Genomic DNA, 16,778 nt, shown 5'->3' with positions numbered 1-16,778 from the left:
TTTTTAATGCACCATTAAACAGGCATCTAAGCCATCTAGCATGCACACTTACAAGACCAAGCTCAGTGACTGACAACGTGCCAGCAATCTTATCCAGGTGATGGTACCCCAGAAGGAAATACAAATGTGAACAGCAAAGGGACAACTATCCACATCCCCCAGCAACAGGTTTAATGTTAAAACTAGTATTAGAAGCGGTAACTGAGCAAAGTAATTCATTCTTCAACCATTCAACAGATATTTGAGTGTGTAATGTTTACAATTTTAAATAGTGATCATGAGAAGGAGACACGTGAGCAACACTTGAAGGAGGGAAGGTGGTTAATGACACTGGTATCAAGAGATGCCCTGGCAGAATGAACAGCCCGTGCAAAGGACCCATTTGTAGAGCCCTCCCCATCTTGTTGTAGACTTAATTTACTAGAAGTAAAATGGGAAGCCACTGCAGGGTTGTATCAGAGCAGGGAATTATCCAACTTTCATTTTAACAGGATCACTCTGGCTGTTATGAGAATACAACATGTATACAAAGAAGGAAGAGGGAGATGGGTCAGGAGACAACTGCAATGATGCAACCGACAGATGATGAATGATGACCTGGACCAGGGTAGAAGTAAAGGAGTAGAAAAGTGCTCAGACTGCAGATACGTTGTGAAGGCAGGGCCAACAGGATTTCTTAATGGACTGGATCCAAGTGACTTAGCAATTATGAATGCAAACATGTTTGAAGACTACAGTCCAAAGTCAGCACTCTTACCAGCCATTCGTTGTAAGTTCTCTCTAGACAGTCTGAGACTACAGAAGAAAGAAAGAGTAGTCAAGGATAACCCTGAGGTTTTAGGCCTGAGCAACTAGAAAGATGAAGCTGTCATCAACTGAGATGGTGAAGGTTAAAGATTGAGCATGTTTAAGGGGTGAGATGAGGAGTTCAATACTGGACATGTTGAAATTCCTATGATACACGGAGTTTGGAAAAAAAATACTTAATATTTGGTTATTCAACAAACATTTGGGAACCTCCTCATCCTTCCTGTTTTGGGACATGTGTTACCTTCAGGCAATAGTGAGGTAAAACAAAGTCCCTGATCCTGAGAGCTCAGCCTAAAGATAGACTAAACAAGCAAGGACCACACAGGGCAGGGAAAAAAATTTCTGTAACTGAGGTCTGTTTAGGATGCTTTAGCAACATAGAAGAGGAGGACCCAAAAACAGCAAACAGCAACACCTGCAAAGGTTTGCAAGTGACAGTAAGCATACAGGGTACCAGGACCTTCAGGAAATCTAACCGGTATCCAGTTGAGATGAACGTTAGCAAATGGCAGAGGATGTCAGTCTTTCAGAATCCCACCAAAGAAAGCTTATAAATGTCTACCACTTACACAGGTTCAGATTCAAGAAGTACTTTATGTGGCCAGTGGTAACAATCATAGGATACTCAAGGCTAGTTACAGAACTGTGAAAATGCAAGGGCTGTAAGGACCCTCTTCTGTAGATGAATATACAGATACTTAATAAGTAAGTGGCAACAGTGGGCTGGAACACAAGTGCTGTGGTTTGAAAGTGTCGTCTAAAGTTCATGTGTTGAAAACTTGATGCTCAATGTGGCAGTGTTAGGAAGTGGGGCCTGATGGAAGGTGTTTGGATCTTGAAGGCACCACCCTCATGAACTGGATTAATGCCCTTATCATGTGAGCAGATTCGTTATGACAGGGGCGGGTTCCTTACAAAAGGAACCTTGTTTGAACCTCTTGTGCATGAGGACACGCACTTTCTCTCCTCCCCACCCCCACCCCTTGCCCTTCTGCCTTCCAGGATGGGATGACCATGACACAGCAAAAAGGCCAGGTGTCAGACCCTCAATCTTGGACTCCTTAGCCTCCAGAACTGTGAGAAATACATTTCTGTTCATTATCAGGTATTCTGCTACAGCAGCACAAAACAGACTAAGACACCAAGCTACCTAAATCAGTTGTCTTCAAACTAGGGTACGTGAAAACTTCCCGAGCCAAGTGAAAGCAGGGACACCCTTTCACAATCCGGCTTCTCTCGTTTTACAAAATAAAGGCCCATCACCCCTCCATTCTGAATCCATGCAAAAGGGTGATCTAAAATACTCAAGCTGATACTGGAAGATGAATGACTTAATGATGGAATAACAATTCCTTTTACAGGTCTGGAGGTTTCCAGTTTTCCTGCTTTCTACAAAATTAGAGGAGATGAATGGCTAGTTGATTCATAAAAATCCACTGTATTTTGACATATAATTTCAAAGGTAAAAACTGAGTCTGATTGACCTTGATATAACAATATTCTTTCCATTTCCATCTACTTATTTATGTCAACAGGGTTCCTTAGAGCTTAGAGCTATACAAATGAAAAATCTTATTCTAGTATTAAATAGTAATTATCCACAGAATCATCAAATAATCCGGGGTGGAAGGCTCTATCTCATCAAGATGCTTTCTTCAAAAAAAAAATGTATAAGATATCCATTTGGTTTTTTTGTTTTTTTTTTTAAGACAGAGTCTTGCTCTTGTCACCCGGGCTGGAGTGCAGTGGCGCAATCTCGGCTCACTGCAACCTCTGCCTCCTAGGTTCAAGCTAGTCTGTTGCCTCAGCCTCCCAAGTAGCTGGGATTACAGGCACCCGACACCAAGCCCAGCTAATTTTTGTATTTTTAGTAGAGATGGGGTTTCCCCATGTTGGCCAGGCTGGTCTTAAATTCCTGACCTTAGGTAATCCACCTGCCTCGGCCTCTCAAAAGTGCTGGGATTACAGGCGTGAGCCACCATGCCCGGCGGTATCCATTTGTTTTGGTGAATTTTGTACTAATAAGTACAGTAGTAATGCAATCCAAAAGAAATAAATACTTAGATTCTGAGAACAGGAAATAAAATTTTAATGTATACTTTTGTCACATATGATAGAGTGACAAATAAAATATTTTCAAGCATAAAAAAATGAAATTAAATTAATATTTTGCAGGGGAAGCAGAACTGAAATGATTGAGGAAAAAAGAAAAGTGAACATTTCTGACTCAAATAAGAGCTTGTTCATCTACAGGTTTTAAAATGTATGACAATAGGTCAAATTATTACAGTAGTTAGAACTCATCGGATAATTTAAAAAAATGAAACAATTGTTGTTTTTAAGTGTATATTTACAATATATCAGAAATTACTTCCTTTTCAACTCCTTACTTACAATGAAAAAAACTGATGTCAAAAATATGTGATGGGGCCCAGTACAGTGGCTCATGCCTGTAGTCCCAGCACTTTGGGAGGCCAAGACAGGAGGACTGCTTGAGGCCAGGAGTTCATGCCAACCTGGGCAACATAGTGAGACACAGTCTCTAAAACAATAATAATAATAACTAATTTTAAATATATATATTTTATAACATAAAAACATTTTATAACATACAAAATATATTATATTTTATAACATATAAAAATATATGTATTATATGTGCAAAATGGGATGAAGAATTCTCCAAAATTCTCTTAGTGGTTATGAATGCAAAAATGTCTTTTAGACCATAGTCCAAAATCAGCACTGTTGTCAGCCCATTCTACCACAAGCTTTATCTAGACAGCCTAGGAGACTAGAAGCCTGCGAAAGGCAAAGACAGTACTCATCTCCACTCCCAAGGAAAAGCAATCCCAGAGACACGGAACTTTGGACTTCTACAAGACAGGCAAGGGAAAGCACAGCATGCTAGCTGAGATGACAAAACAGCCCTTGCTCCCTGCTAGTCAGCCAAAAAAAAAAGGTAAAAATGTCAGACCAAATAGCATACTTATGGGCTGAATAAGGAAATAAAGAAGCACAACTCTACAACCCACACAAAATTTTTATGTTTCTGCCATGTATGTGTCAGGCAAAATTCTTGCCAAACACTACATATCACAGGAATAAAAAGTACTGCTTGCTGGTCCCCTGTCCCATAGGGTACTGAAGGTCAAGTGTGGGCTTTCACAGAAATACTGACACCTTTCCTATAGTTTCACAGGGAGAAACCAAGTAAAAACAACTGCTTTAAAAAAAAAAACAAAAAAAGAAAGAAAAAACTCATCTTATGGAAAGAGTATTGCTCATAGCAAGTTGGCAAAGCAAATTGTTTTCAGAGTTGTTACCTTCTCTCATTGTTCAAAATTCTCAAGCATACATTTAGAACCATTGCCCCCTCATCTAAACAAATTACCGCTTATGAGGCCTGAAAGTCTAATGCTGGAGGGCTTTATATGGTTCTTTATATTTTTCAGGTTATTATATTAAATTGTGTACTAATGGAACTTTTTTTGTTTTTTCTGAGATAGGGTCTCGCTCTGTCGCCCAGGTTGGATTGCAATGGTGGGATTAAGACTCACTCCAGTCTCAACCTCCTAGGGCTCAGGCAATCCTCCCACTTGAGCCTCCCAAGTAGCTAGGACTACAAGATGAACATATTCTAGCTCGTTTTAAAGAAAAGTCATGGCATAATTGGAGGATGGGAACATCATGATTTAGTAAGTACTATAAAATGATAACTTTCCTCTACTTGGATGTTTTTAGGGGTAACTTTTTCAAATATGACAATCATTAAATAAAAATTCAGAAGACTAAACTTAGAACAAAACCTTCAGTCTTGAATGATCACCAAAACTACCACCACCAAGGCCATCCAAGAATCACCAAGTATTAAACAAGATTTTTAAAAACAAAACATCTTTCAATCTTCAGTCACAAATAATATTTTAGTAATAATCGAAAGATTTTATACTATTAAAGAAATTATGTTTCTAAATGTTTCCTTTTTCTTTTTTTATTCCTACTTTGTATGTCATAATTATATATGGGTTATGCTTATATATTTTATATATATGATGAAAAGATCAAATGCTTTCATGACAAATCAGCTTAATGACTGAAATGGTTTAATGGGACATGAAAGCATACAGACATATGCATATACACTCGCATATAAAAGCATACCCTCAACCCTTTTTTATTGATTTTAAAATACTGAAATACAAGTCTAAGATTTAGAGACCGTAAGTAGTTCCAACAGCACCACTACCAAGCAAAAAAGGTCAGGTCTTCAGCAGTGAAATTCCCAAAGACAATCTGTCCCCACCACAGAACCTCATAAAAGCAAGATTTGACAAAGAAATGACATGAAAGCAAATGCTATGTAGTGAACTGGTAGGTGACCACAGAGAGAGTGAGCATCAGAAACCATACTTCAAAGACACTCAAGGAACAAAGAAGAAATACAGCCTGAGGAAAGGCAGCAGGAGAGGAACTACTGGAGGCAGCAGGACCCAGGGTTTCTTCATTCTACCAGATATCCTGCTAGGCATGGCTCGGTGAAAAAGCTGGAGTTTCAGGCAGAGCAGACAGCAAGTGCGGACATCCTTGGCTGGGGGGAAAGCCTGCCATGCCGAGAGTGGGTGTGGCTGTACTAGCTAGAGGGGGAAAGGGAAGGAGGTCCCAAGGGCCAGATCACACCAGGCCTTCCCCGCCATGGCAGCAGTTTGAGGTGATGGAAAACACACAATGCCAGCTCTGAGAAAAACAGCAGAAGGAACAAACCAGCCCCACAGTCCCGGGAACACCTGATAGGAGGGTGTGGAATAACGTGATCTGGCTGGATGGGGATGGCGACCGAGGTTCCAGAACAGGGCAGTGGGAGCCGACACGGGTCCAGAGCACATTCTGAAGCACTCCAAAAGCAGATGCTGACTCATGGCCAAGCTGCACTGAGGTGGCAGTCCACACCTCAGAGGGGACAGCATCTCCTCTCGTGTCCTATATTGGTCACACGCAGGCCAACCTCCCTAAAAATACTCACACGAAGAGGCCACTGCTTGTGGAGAAAGTTCAAAACAGATACAGATTTTAAGAAGGAAAAAAAAAACTGGCCGGGTGCAGAGGCTCACACCTGTAATCTCAGCACTTTGGGAGGCCGAGGCGGATCATGAGGTCAGGAGACCGAGACCAGCCTGGCCAACACGGTGAAACCCCGTCTCTACTAAAAGTACAAAAATTAACCAGACATTGTGGTGGGCACCTGTAATCCCAGCTACTCGGGAGGCTGAGGCAGGAGAATCGCTGGGGTTGCAGTGAGCCAAGATCGCACCCCTGCACTCCAGCCTGGGTGACAGAGCAAGGCTCTGTCCCAAAAATAAATAAAAAATAAAACATAAAACCCTAGATCCCAATCCCAGTCCTATCACTAAGTCAAAAGTTCCCCTAACCTCATCTTCCATTGTCATCTACCAGTAGGGAAGACTGGTGCCTGACTTCAAAGGGAATAGATAATCAAATGCTTTAATGATAAAGTGACGTGGTGATAAAAACAGTGGAAGAAATTTAGAAACAGTAAACTGCTAAGGACAGAGACCTTCTCTCATGGTTCCTTAAAATCCTTATTTCCCCTCAATCCCAAGCACTTAAACAGGTTAAGAAAAAGTATTCTCTCACAGAACACATACTCTAATGGAAGAAGCAGTCAACAAATAAGCATAAGCCAAGAAAGATATGGTAAGTCTATGGAAGCAGAAGAAAAAAAAATAATTCTCATTAAGGAAATAGGTAGCAGAGCTCCCTCGAGGAAGTATTAACAGAGTTGAGCCTTAAAAAGCCTAAAGGCCATTCCAAAAAGAAGACGACTGAGCAAAATGTTAAGTGAAGGCAGTTCAATAAGATGGTCTGTGTGCATTTGGCTGTATAGAAAAATAAGGTCGGGCATGGTGGCTCATGCATGTAATCCCAACACTTTGGGAGGCCGAGGCAGGCAGATCACCTGAGGTCAGGAGTTCGAGACCAGCCTGGCCAACATGGTGAAACCCCCCACCTCTACTAAAAATACAAAAAACTAGCCAGGCGTGGTGGCACATGCCTATAATCCCAGCTACTCGGGAGGCTGAGGCAGGAGAATTGCTTGAACCCGGGAGGTGGAGGATGCAGTAAGCCAAGATGGCACCACTGCACTCCAGCCTGAGTGACAGAGTGAGACTCCATCTCAATAAAAAATAAAATAAAAATAAAAACAATAAATAGCCTGGGACCACGTTCAGGGGCCAAGGGGATTTGTACTGTACTGATGTATTTGACCTGTACTGAGCAATGGGGACTTACCCAAGGTTTCCGAAAAGGAAAATGGCACAACCAGAGCTATTCCTAACGAAGACCATTCTGATGACAGTGTAATGGAACAGATTCAGAGGCTATTTCAGTTGTCCAATGAAGAGGTCACAGGAACAAGGAACAGGCAATAAAAAGGAAACAGAACGATACCTAAAAGTCACAGGTATGTATGCAGGCAAAGAAGTTTAGCCTGGGTTTTTTCCCCCCTTTTAGTGTTGTCGCTACACCTGTCCTTTAGGGGGAAAAATGAGAATCTGGTTTCATTTGGTTTTGAGATGGGGTCTTGCTACATTGCCCAGTCTGGAGTACAGTGGCACTAAAGCTCACTGCAGCCTCCAAGTCCTAGGCTCAAGCCATCCTCCTGCCTCAGCCTCCTGAGTAGCTGGTGGAACAAACCACCATACATGGCTAATTTTTATTTTTTTTTTAGAGACAAGGTCTCTCTCTGTTGCCCAGGCTGGTTCTGAAGTCATCCTCCTGTCTTGGCCTCCCAAAGTGCTGGGACTAGAGGTGTGAGCCACTGTACCCAGCCATAATCTTTTTTGGTTTTTGTTTGAGACAGGTCTTGCTCTGTCACCCAGGCTGGAGTGCAGTGGCACAATCACAGCTCACTGCAGCCTCGACCTCCCATGCTCAACCAATCCTCCCACCTCAGCCTCTAAACATGCAACACCGCACCTGGATAATTTTTTTATTTTTGTAGAGAACAAGTCTCACTATGTTGTCCAAGCTGAGAATCTGGTTTTTAACATAGGTCAAAATAACTTTCTCAACCCACCACATTTTTCATTTTATACAGACGGGGTCTCACTGTGTTGCCCAGGCTGGTCTCAAACTCCTGGGCTCAAGCAATCCTCCTGCCTCCACCTCCCAAAATGCTGGGATTACAGGCGTGAGCCACCAGGCCCAGTCTTGGATTTTTTTAATAACAAAAATATCAACAATCTTAAAGGATGACAAACAATCAATTGTATGTCAAAAATGTACAAACAAGCTTGGGCAACATGGTGACCTAGTCGCTACAAAAAATAAAGATTAAAAAGCCAGCCCGGGTAGTGGCTCATACCCGTAACCCCAGCACTTTAGGAGGCAGAGAATTAGCTACTCCCATATTGGCTCACCACTATTCCCATTCCACACTTTACCCAAGTAACACCAAAAGCTTGTACTGATTATCAAGTTAGAACAGGTGACGACTGAGAAATACACAACAAGAAGAACAGAGTTATTCATCTTCTAGGGTGGCAGTTTTCACCCTGATGGTAACTAAATTATTTAGACGATTACCAAGGTCATTTTGTTTCTAAAAGCTCATATGCAAGTTTACGTCTCCTCCCCACCTTAGGAGGACTGGACCTCAGCTTAAAATCTGGACCCCACTACATGCCAGGCAGGCACTGTGCTAGGAGGGCTGGGAAAACAGCCACGAACACACACACACACACACACACACAAAAGCTCTCAATCCAACAGGCGAATGCCAGAAGGGCAAAAATAATTCTAAAAGAACAGGTAAAGCTTTCTGAAAGGGCTAGCATTCTGGTTTTGCTTTGAATTACCAGTATAAGTCACAGTAAAGAATACATTCAAAAATTACAAATTTTTTTTAAAAGCCTTCAACCAGGGAGCACACAGAACAGAAACTTCAGGACCTAAAGCAGGCCGATTCCTAACCCTGGGAGCTAGGGACGAGATTAACTTCATCAATAAAGAAGTTCCCCAGGGCCAGCCGCCGTGTCTAGCTGGGCTCCTTGCGCTAAAGTCGTCCAGACCTGGAGGGAAAAACGTAAAACCAAAATGGAGGAGGGGCTACAGACGCGTCGGTTCGGGAGCGAAAACCTCGTGGCTCTTTCCTCATGGCGCCAACCAGCCTTCCTGCTCTGCTCTCCCCAGCCCGGGGAAGCATCATCCCGCCTCTCCAAACCCGCACACCAGCACCCAGCTCTCAGGGTCCCCTGAGGAACCCGTGCTCCAAATGAAGTTGGAGGGTGTTAAACGGTGGGAAAAACAAGTAGCCACATCTTAAAGGCTGTTAGGGGAGCAAAGAAAAGAAGCATCTGGGAGGACTCCACCCTTCTCCACCTGCAGAAAAAGCCCCGGGTAAAGCTAGGAAGTCATTTCCCTCGTCTCTTCTTGCCTTGCTGATAAAACAAAGGAAACAGGCTCCTAAGAGTGTCAGACGCCCATACGATGACCCCCTTCCGTGGATCCAAGACGCGTACGTCCCGGACACCGAAGAGCATGGAGCCAGTACAACTTTCTCATTGAAGTCGACCACGTTTCCTCTCATAACCTTAAAAAACAGAAGCCCCTACTATTACCGTTTCATTAATGTCACGGCACACCTATTTGGCTCTCAGGCTTTTAGCCGGAAACCCCTGTAATCCCCAGCCCTTGAGTGCAGCCCCAAACGGGGCTCCCCTTCCCCGGGATGCCGCCTCGCGCGTTCCCGCCACCCTCGCCCTCCCGGCCGCGCTTCCCGGCTCGCTCCGCCCTCAGCACCGGGCTGCGCCGCTGGGCAAACACGTCTGTGCCAGACCGGGGCTGGGGTGGGGGGGTGGGGGGGCCATCGGGGGTTCGTAGGGGGTCCTGCGGAAAGCCCTCTCCCCCAACACTGGACTTGCAAAACAATAAGCATCCGCTTCCCTGCCCTTCCCCCATAGGACCCCGGCCACGAGTTATTAACGCAGGGGGAGAAAAGCGAGGGGAGCACTCCAGCCCTGCGATCGTAGCCGCGTACCCCCAGAACCTCCATGGCCCGAGTCTTCGCCCGCCCCCGCCGCAGCGCCCCCAGGCCGCGCGGGGCGCACTCGGCGCTGGAGCGCGGCCGGGAGCGGAGGCGCGCGAGCCACGCGGTGGCTGCAGCAACTGACATGGCCCGCGGCCGCCGGCCACATGCGCCGCCGGGACCGGAGCCGGGAGGGGAGCGCGGCTTGGGGCCCCGCCGTACCTTGCCGCTGGCCGTTCCCCCGCTGACGCCGATAAGGAAGGGCTCGCCGCCGTTGGGCTGCTGGTGGTTCTGCAGGGTCTGCTCGCTGTCCCCGGCCATGGTTCGCGCCGCCCCTCCTCCCGCTGCCTGTGCGAACGGACGCACGCTCCCCGCCCGCGCCCGCGTCGGCCTCCCTCCGCTTCCCGCAGCCGCCGCTGGGCGCTGCCGGGGCCGAGGCTGCTGCCGCTCGCCTGCGAGCCGCTCAGAGCCGGGTGATGGGGCTGGGTTTCCCGGAGGAGCCAAGAGCCTTCCTTTGCCCGCAGCGGCCGGGCCCGTTTACATCCCAGGCAGAGGTCAGCGTGATGCTGCTGCTCCAATCCGGGCGGGCAGCGCGCTGCTATTCGCCGAGGCGGAGGCGGCGAGGCGTCTGGCCCCAGCCTCCGCCCCTCCCGGGCCCCGCCGCCGCCCGAGGTCTCTGCGAAAGGTGTGAGCTGGACCCTCCCTCCCACCCGCCCGGTTAACCCTTTCTCCGACGCGCCCTAGCGGACCCTGCGGGAAAGAAACAGGCTGTTCTGTGTTTCAATTTGGTATGCTACCACCTATTTCAGAAGGGATAAAAAGCTTGAAGGAATTAATAGGCAAATTGAATAAGAAGGAATGGCCCAGGTTTGAGAAGCAAAATTTGAGCAAGCTTGGAAGATTAGGGTGGAACAAAGAGTTAATGTCATTTACCCATTATCCAGACTAAAAACTTGTGTTTCCAAAAAATGAGGGTTCTTTTTCCCTTCTCCTGTTCGCCAAGATAATATGTCAGCCTCTGGCTTTAGATATTTCCTGTCTTGGAAACCCCCCAGCGCCATCCTTTTTAGCAGGCCTGTCCTCGTGCGACTCTACAGAAGGGCAGTTTGAGGGGCTTATCTGAAGGGTGCCCTCCCTTGGAAAAGCAATTCCCTTCTAAACTACAGTATCTCAGATCCCATACACTGAGCTTCCTATGGAGTTAGGGTATCTGAAAACATACTGACATTTTGATCCATTAATACCTTCAATTGAACTGATTTTCCAGAGATTGGCAATCAGTCACTTAGAAAGGCAGTTTCAGACTCCACCTCTGGAGCCAGATTTCTGCATTCACATCCAGGTCCCTGAGCAAGTTACTTAACCTCTCTGTGCTTCAGTGCTCTCATCTGTTAAATGGGAATAATAATGGCAAATACCTCCCAGGATTTTTGTGAGAATTAAATGAATTCGTATATGTAAAGTTCTCAGAACAGTGCTGGTACAGTCTAAGCCCTATATTAGTGTTTGAAGAAAAAAGGTCTCTAAAGGGCTGAAACTGGAAAGAGAAGTTTTGCTGGGACATACGTGAGAGAGGCAGGACTAGCCTAGTAACTTCCAGTCTCTTCTTATCTGAACTTGGGACTGGTATCAATGAGCTGATGGGGCCTACAATCTAAAACAGAATTTACGTCGATAGCATTATCTTTTGAAACTTAGTAAATTACCTTAAATTGAAAATTATTTTGAAAAAAATAATTTTGTCTCAAGCCAGGGAAATCGAGGCTGCAGTGAGCCATGATTGCCCCACTGCCCTCCAGCCTGGTCAGCAGAGCCAGAGCCTGTGTCAAAAAACAAACAAGCAAACAAACAAAAAAGGATACCAGAAAACACAAACCTTTTTTCACTTTTAAATTACAGTTGACGAACAACACAGGTTCAAACTGGGAGGTTCACTTTTATGCAGCTTTTTTTTTTTAACCAAAGGCATATGGAAAATACAGTATTTGTGCAGGTTCCCCAGGGCTGACTGTGGGACTTTATGTGTGGATTTGGTTACATGTAGACTGTCCTGGGACCAGTCCCTCCGCATATATCTAGGGATAACTGTATTTTATGTCACCATCTAACATCAAACTCTGTAGCAGCTCAGACAGGAAACAAAGATGGGGAGAGTGGCCACTACCTGGTACCCAGAAGCAGGCATTTAGGTGAAGTTTCCTAAAGGTGTGCCTTACCAAATAGCTATGGAGTGGGTGAGTTTTAGGTGGTCCTAGAGTTAGCCTCTTCTCCAAAAGGTCTTTTCTCTACTAGATAGATTTATTAGTTGTCATGGACTTTTGTAGAACTCTTTATAACCCATTGGAATTTGGAAGTTGAACCTACAACTGAGGGTTAGCTTGGGGATATTAGGTAGTTAAGGAGAAGAAGAGGAGGATAAAGGAATGCCAAAGCCCAGTGGGGTGGCTCATGCCTGTAATCCCAACATCTTGGGAGGCAGAAGAGTGAGGATCATTTGAGACTAGGAGTTCGAGACCAGCCTGGGCAACATAACGAGACCCCCATCTCCACAAAAAGTATAAAAATTAGCTGGGCATGGACCTTTTTTCTTCAAACACAGGTGCACACCTGTAGTCCCAGCTACACCAGATATTGAGGCAGGAGGATCACTTGAGCCCAGGAGTTCGAGGTTGCAGTTGTGATCATGCCATTGCACTCCTCTATCGATTGTCTCTTAAAAAAATGAAAGAATGTCATGTCTTTCATAAACTTTTCTCAAATCTGCACCTTCCTTGTCATTCCTATAGTGTTTCTTCCATAATATTTTATCATAAAAATTTTCAAGCACAGTTGAAAGATTTTACAGCAAACACCAATATACCCACCACCTAGACTCTATCATTATAAACATCGTACCATATATATACTTGCTTTAAAACATAACTGGTCATCTACCCATCCCTCTATCCATCAAGGCATTTTTATTATAGGATTTATTTCCTTTTGCTTTGTTAATTTTAATTGACTTAACTCCACACTGGCTTATACATTTATGTGTGTGTGTGTGTGTGTGTGTGTGTGTGTGTGTATACATATATATATATATATATATATAAAACTATAGCCCTAACACCTAGAACAGTTTCTGGCACCTTATAGGGCCTCAATAAATGGAAAAAGATAATGTCTCATTTCTTCATCTCCCAGGCCCACTGAGCAGAATGACAAGCAAGTGGGAAGCATTTAGTACATGGTAAATGAATGAACAAATGAATGAATATGAAGTAAGAAGACACCAACAAGTAAACTTCATTTCTGTCACTTTGGAAGGAAAGGCTTGTTCCCTTGATAGCATTAATGTGGATACTACACTTATTTCTGAATGTTTCATTTTCCTGGAATTCCAGAGTGACTGTCCCCGTCTAATCCTAGTATTAGATACACCTATTACCTAGTTGAGCTAATTCATTAACTGAGTTAATTCTCCATACTTCTCTGCACTTTGTTTAATAATTATAATATTTGACCTCTGTGCATGAGTTAATATACATGAAAGTGTCTGAAAAAAATCCAAAGCATTCTATAGAAAGGTAAGGCCTAATTAGCAGAGGGCAGCCATCTGTACTCTGTACTCCCTGTTTTTCTTTCTCTTTCCTATCCCTAGGGCTGGCTTGCCTACATATAAGGAAATTACCCGTGTCCATTTAAATTATGAAGAGTACTCTCAGCTCCAGTGACCTCAACAAGGACTTTCACATCTCTGCCCCCTACAAAGCAAGGCAGGCTGCCTGTGCTGTTCCCTGTGCTGTGTCATCCTCTCTTGGGAGCTTGGTCACCGAATCCCATAGCTAGGAATGTTCAAATCGCATCTGAGCCTACCATAACAATTACACTGCACATTCTGAATTAAGTGATTTTGAACTGTCCTCCTTCCCCTCCTACTTAAAAAAAAATCGAAATTTTTGACAAAATTCAGAGTTAGAACAGATCCAAGGAAATACATTTTCTTGGTATCTGTGATGATTTTTTTTTTTTCTTTTACAGATTTCAGTCTGATCAAGTTCTGGCCTAGTTAACATTTGGGGATGAAGTCAGCATGAGTATGCAAGTGCAGCTGTAGCCAAAGAACAATAAGAGACATTGCTGTTGACAGTCCTTTGTCTGCCTGCCTTCTCCCCTTAAGTAGCCATGGGTTCTGAACTAGACAAGGAACGTTACATTTTGCACCCAACTGAAGTGTTCTAACTCTAGGTGCTTCACGCACCATGATCAATTCTCTGTTTTTTTATCTCATTCCCCAGCCAGAAAAAATAGATGTTATCACACCTCATCATGTATCCGAAGCATTTTCGTTCTCTGTATTACCTTTCTAATTACTTTCCACCTTTTATCAATCAGCAATTGCTTTGTCAGATCATAAGCACTGTTACGAAAAGACGGCTGGATGATGTTAAAGCTCTCTGACCTTAATCAGTCACATCCAGCTCTGTGACCTTAATCAATTCATTCTCAGGTACTGTTAGGCAGCACAACAGAGTGCAGTGTCAGACCAGCAGCAGCAGCATCTGGGAATGCAAACGCTTAAGCACCACGCCAGAATTAGTAAATCAGAAACTCTGTGTGTGGAGCTCCACATTCTGTGTTTTATAAGCCTTCCAGGTGATTCTCATGCCCACCAAAGTGCGAGAACCCCTGTTCTGGTGCAAAGAAGATGAATAAGTTTTAGTCAGAAAACAAAGATTTATAATCTTGCTTTGTTACTAACTTTATAACCTTTGACAGGTTACATAATTATTTTTTCTTCTTCTTTTTTTTTTTTTTTTTTTTGAGACAGAGTCTTACTCTGTTGCCCAGGCTATAGTGCAGTGGTGCTATTTTGGCTCACTGCAACCTCCGCCTCCTGGGCTCAAGCAGTCCTCCCGCCTCAGCCCCCAAAGTAGCTGGGACGACAGGCACCAGCCGCCACGACTGCCTGATTTTTGTACTTTTGGTAGAGATAGGGTTTCACCATGGTGCCCTGGCTGGTCTTGAACTCCTGAGCTCAAGCTATCTGCCCACCTCAGCTTCCCAAAGTGCTGGGATTATAGGCATGAGCCACCACACCAGGCCAGGTTACATAATTTCTATAAACCTCAGCTTCTTCAACTGCTGAATGATACCTCTTTCATAGGATGGCTGTGAAAGTAATGATATACATTAGTACATAGTAGTTGTTAAATAAATACTATTTCCCCTTCCCCAGCTATTTCTGTCACAGCTCTCTGATTTATCACACATGTCCACCATTTAGGGGTCAGGACTTCCAAAAATAAGACTTCCTAATCCCCAAGGGCACTTTTTTTTTTTTTTTTTTTGAAACAGGGTCTCACTCTGTTACCCAGACTGGAATGCAGTGGCATGATCATAGCTCACTTGCAGCCTTGACCTCCCCAGGCCCAAGTGATCCTCCCACCTCAGCCTCCCAAGGAGCTGGGACTACAGATGCGCACCACCACGCCTGGCTAATTTTTGTATTTTTTGTAGAGACGGAGTTTTGCCATGTTGCCCACGCTGGTCCCGAACTCCTGGTCTCAAGTGATCCTCCCGCCTTGGCCTCCCAAAGTGCTGAGATTACAGGGGCACTTTCGAATAACAATTAAAAATTAATGTCCAGAATGGGCCCCCTCCAATGTAGATTTGTGGCTGCCTATGGCTAGGGAGATTAGTGGGGGAAATGGAGAGAGACTGCTAATGGGTCCAAGATTTCTTTCGGGGTGAAGGAAATGTTTTAAAATTGTCGTGATGGTTGTACAACTTTGAATAGAGTAAAAACCATTGAATTGTACAATTTAAATTGGTGAATTGCATGGTATGTGAATTATATCTTAATAAAGCTGTTTTTAAAAAAATAATCAGTGTCAACCAGGCTAGAAGAAAGAGTTTTAGGAAATGGGAACAGAAATGGGCAAAAAGCAAAGAGAAATGACTGAGATTTAAAAAGACAGCGTCAGAGAACGTAGTAACCTGTAAGACATTACGCAAATATAGGTTATTAATTTGGTGGAATTTAACATACACCCTCTCTCAGCAAAGATAACAGTCATTCAAGGGCCCTTAAATTTTAGTTGGCCCAGCTTCAGAAATCTCATAAGAAAAAGCCTTCACAGAATTGAAAAAATTAACATACAGATTTTAGTTCTATAGAGATTTTCTGATTTTTCTCTCCCTTCCCCATACCAGGACACTTTATAACGTGATTCTTTGAAAACAGGCTGAGATAAAGTCAAGAGTTCTGTTGTCTTGCCCAGCCAGTTACCAGCACCTGATAAGAGCAGGCCCCAGAATCCATGTTTTATTCACCATGTTCTAAGCTGTTTGGCTTCATCCTGTTCACCTAGACCCATATCTGATCCTTTACTTCTTTTCCTGTCACCAGACTAAATCGTTGCTATCCCACTTTTCTGCAATGACTTCCTTCATTTTCCCTAATTAGTTCTTAGGTTACTGTCTCTGCAGATAATCTACTAGTACCTCTTCCCTCCTCCTGTGGCTGATGCTCTTTCCATCAGAACATAATGGATGCATTATAGTTGGTGACACAGAGCTGGGATTAGGGTGAGACAAGGGATGTGCCTAGAGTGCAAAAAGTGAGGAAGCACCGACTCTTGGGTTGAGCAAGTACAAGTGCAGGGTGGGAAAGGAGCAGCTCCTTCATACCTACATTGCCTCACCCTAGTCTCAGAGCTCCGGTGATTGTGAAGAGGAGAAGCAGAGGATGGTACTGCTGATGGCGTCAATGTCAGACAAGTAGTTACATTTAGTCTAGTGGCTTATATTTGAACTGGTGGCCAAGAATGGCAGGTTTGACTTTCCTCAAGATGATGCGCTGAGGTGCCAAGTGATGTTGGAAGCCAAAGGAGATTAGGTGGATTAGTTTTTGCTCAGTGTTCATGGTATGTTA

At 44.2% G+C, this 16,778-nt stretch overlaps 2 protein-coding genes across 2 annotated transcripts in view; one reads left to right on the top strand and one right to left on the bottom strand.

Annotated features, from left to right (window-relative positions):
- The window catches only part of UCK2 (uridine-cytidine kinase 2), an 81,502-nt gene extending 71,251 nt beyond the window's left edge, over positions 1-10,251 (bottom strand). Inside the window, 1 exon segment of the mRNA NM_001265960.1 lies at positions 10,082-10,251. Within this exon segment, the coding sequence (NP_001252889.1) occupies positions 10,082-10,180 (99 nt within the window). The 5' untranslated portion in view covers positions 10,181-10,251.
- The window catches only part of TMCO1 (transmembrane and coiled-coil domains 1), a 169,010-nt gene that overhangs the window by 64,737 nt on the left and 87,495 nt on the right, over positions 1-16,778 (top strand). The gene's annotated exons all lie outside the window — the stretch shown is intronic.

The sequence above is a fragment of the Macaca mulatta genome, chromosome 1, assembly GCF_049350105.2.
Source record: "Macaca mulatta isolate MMU2019108-1 chromosome 1, T2T-MMU8v2.0, whole genome shotgun sequence".
In the NCBI taxonomy this organism is placed as follows: Eukaryota; Metazoa; Chordata; class Mammalia; order Primates; family Cercopithecidae; genus Macaca; species Macaca mulatta.
Note: the sequence above shows the minus strand (reverse complement) of the source record. Positions and strands in the feature narration are given on the sequence as shown.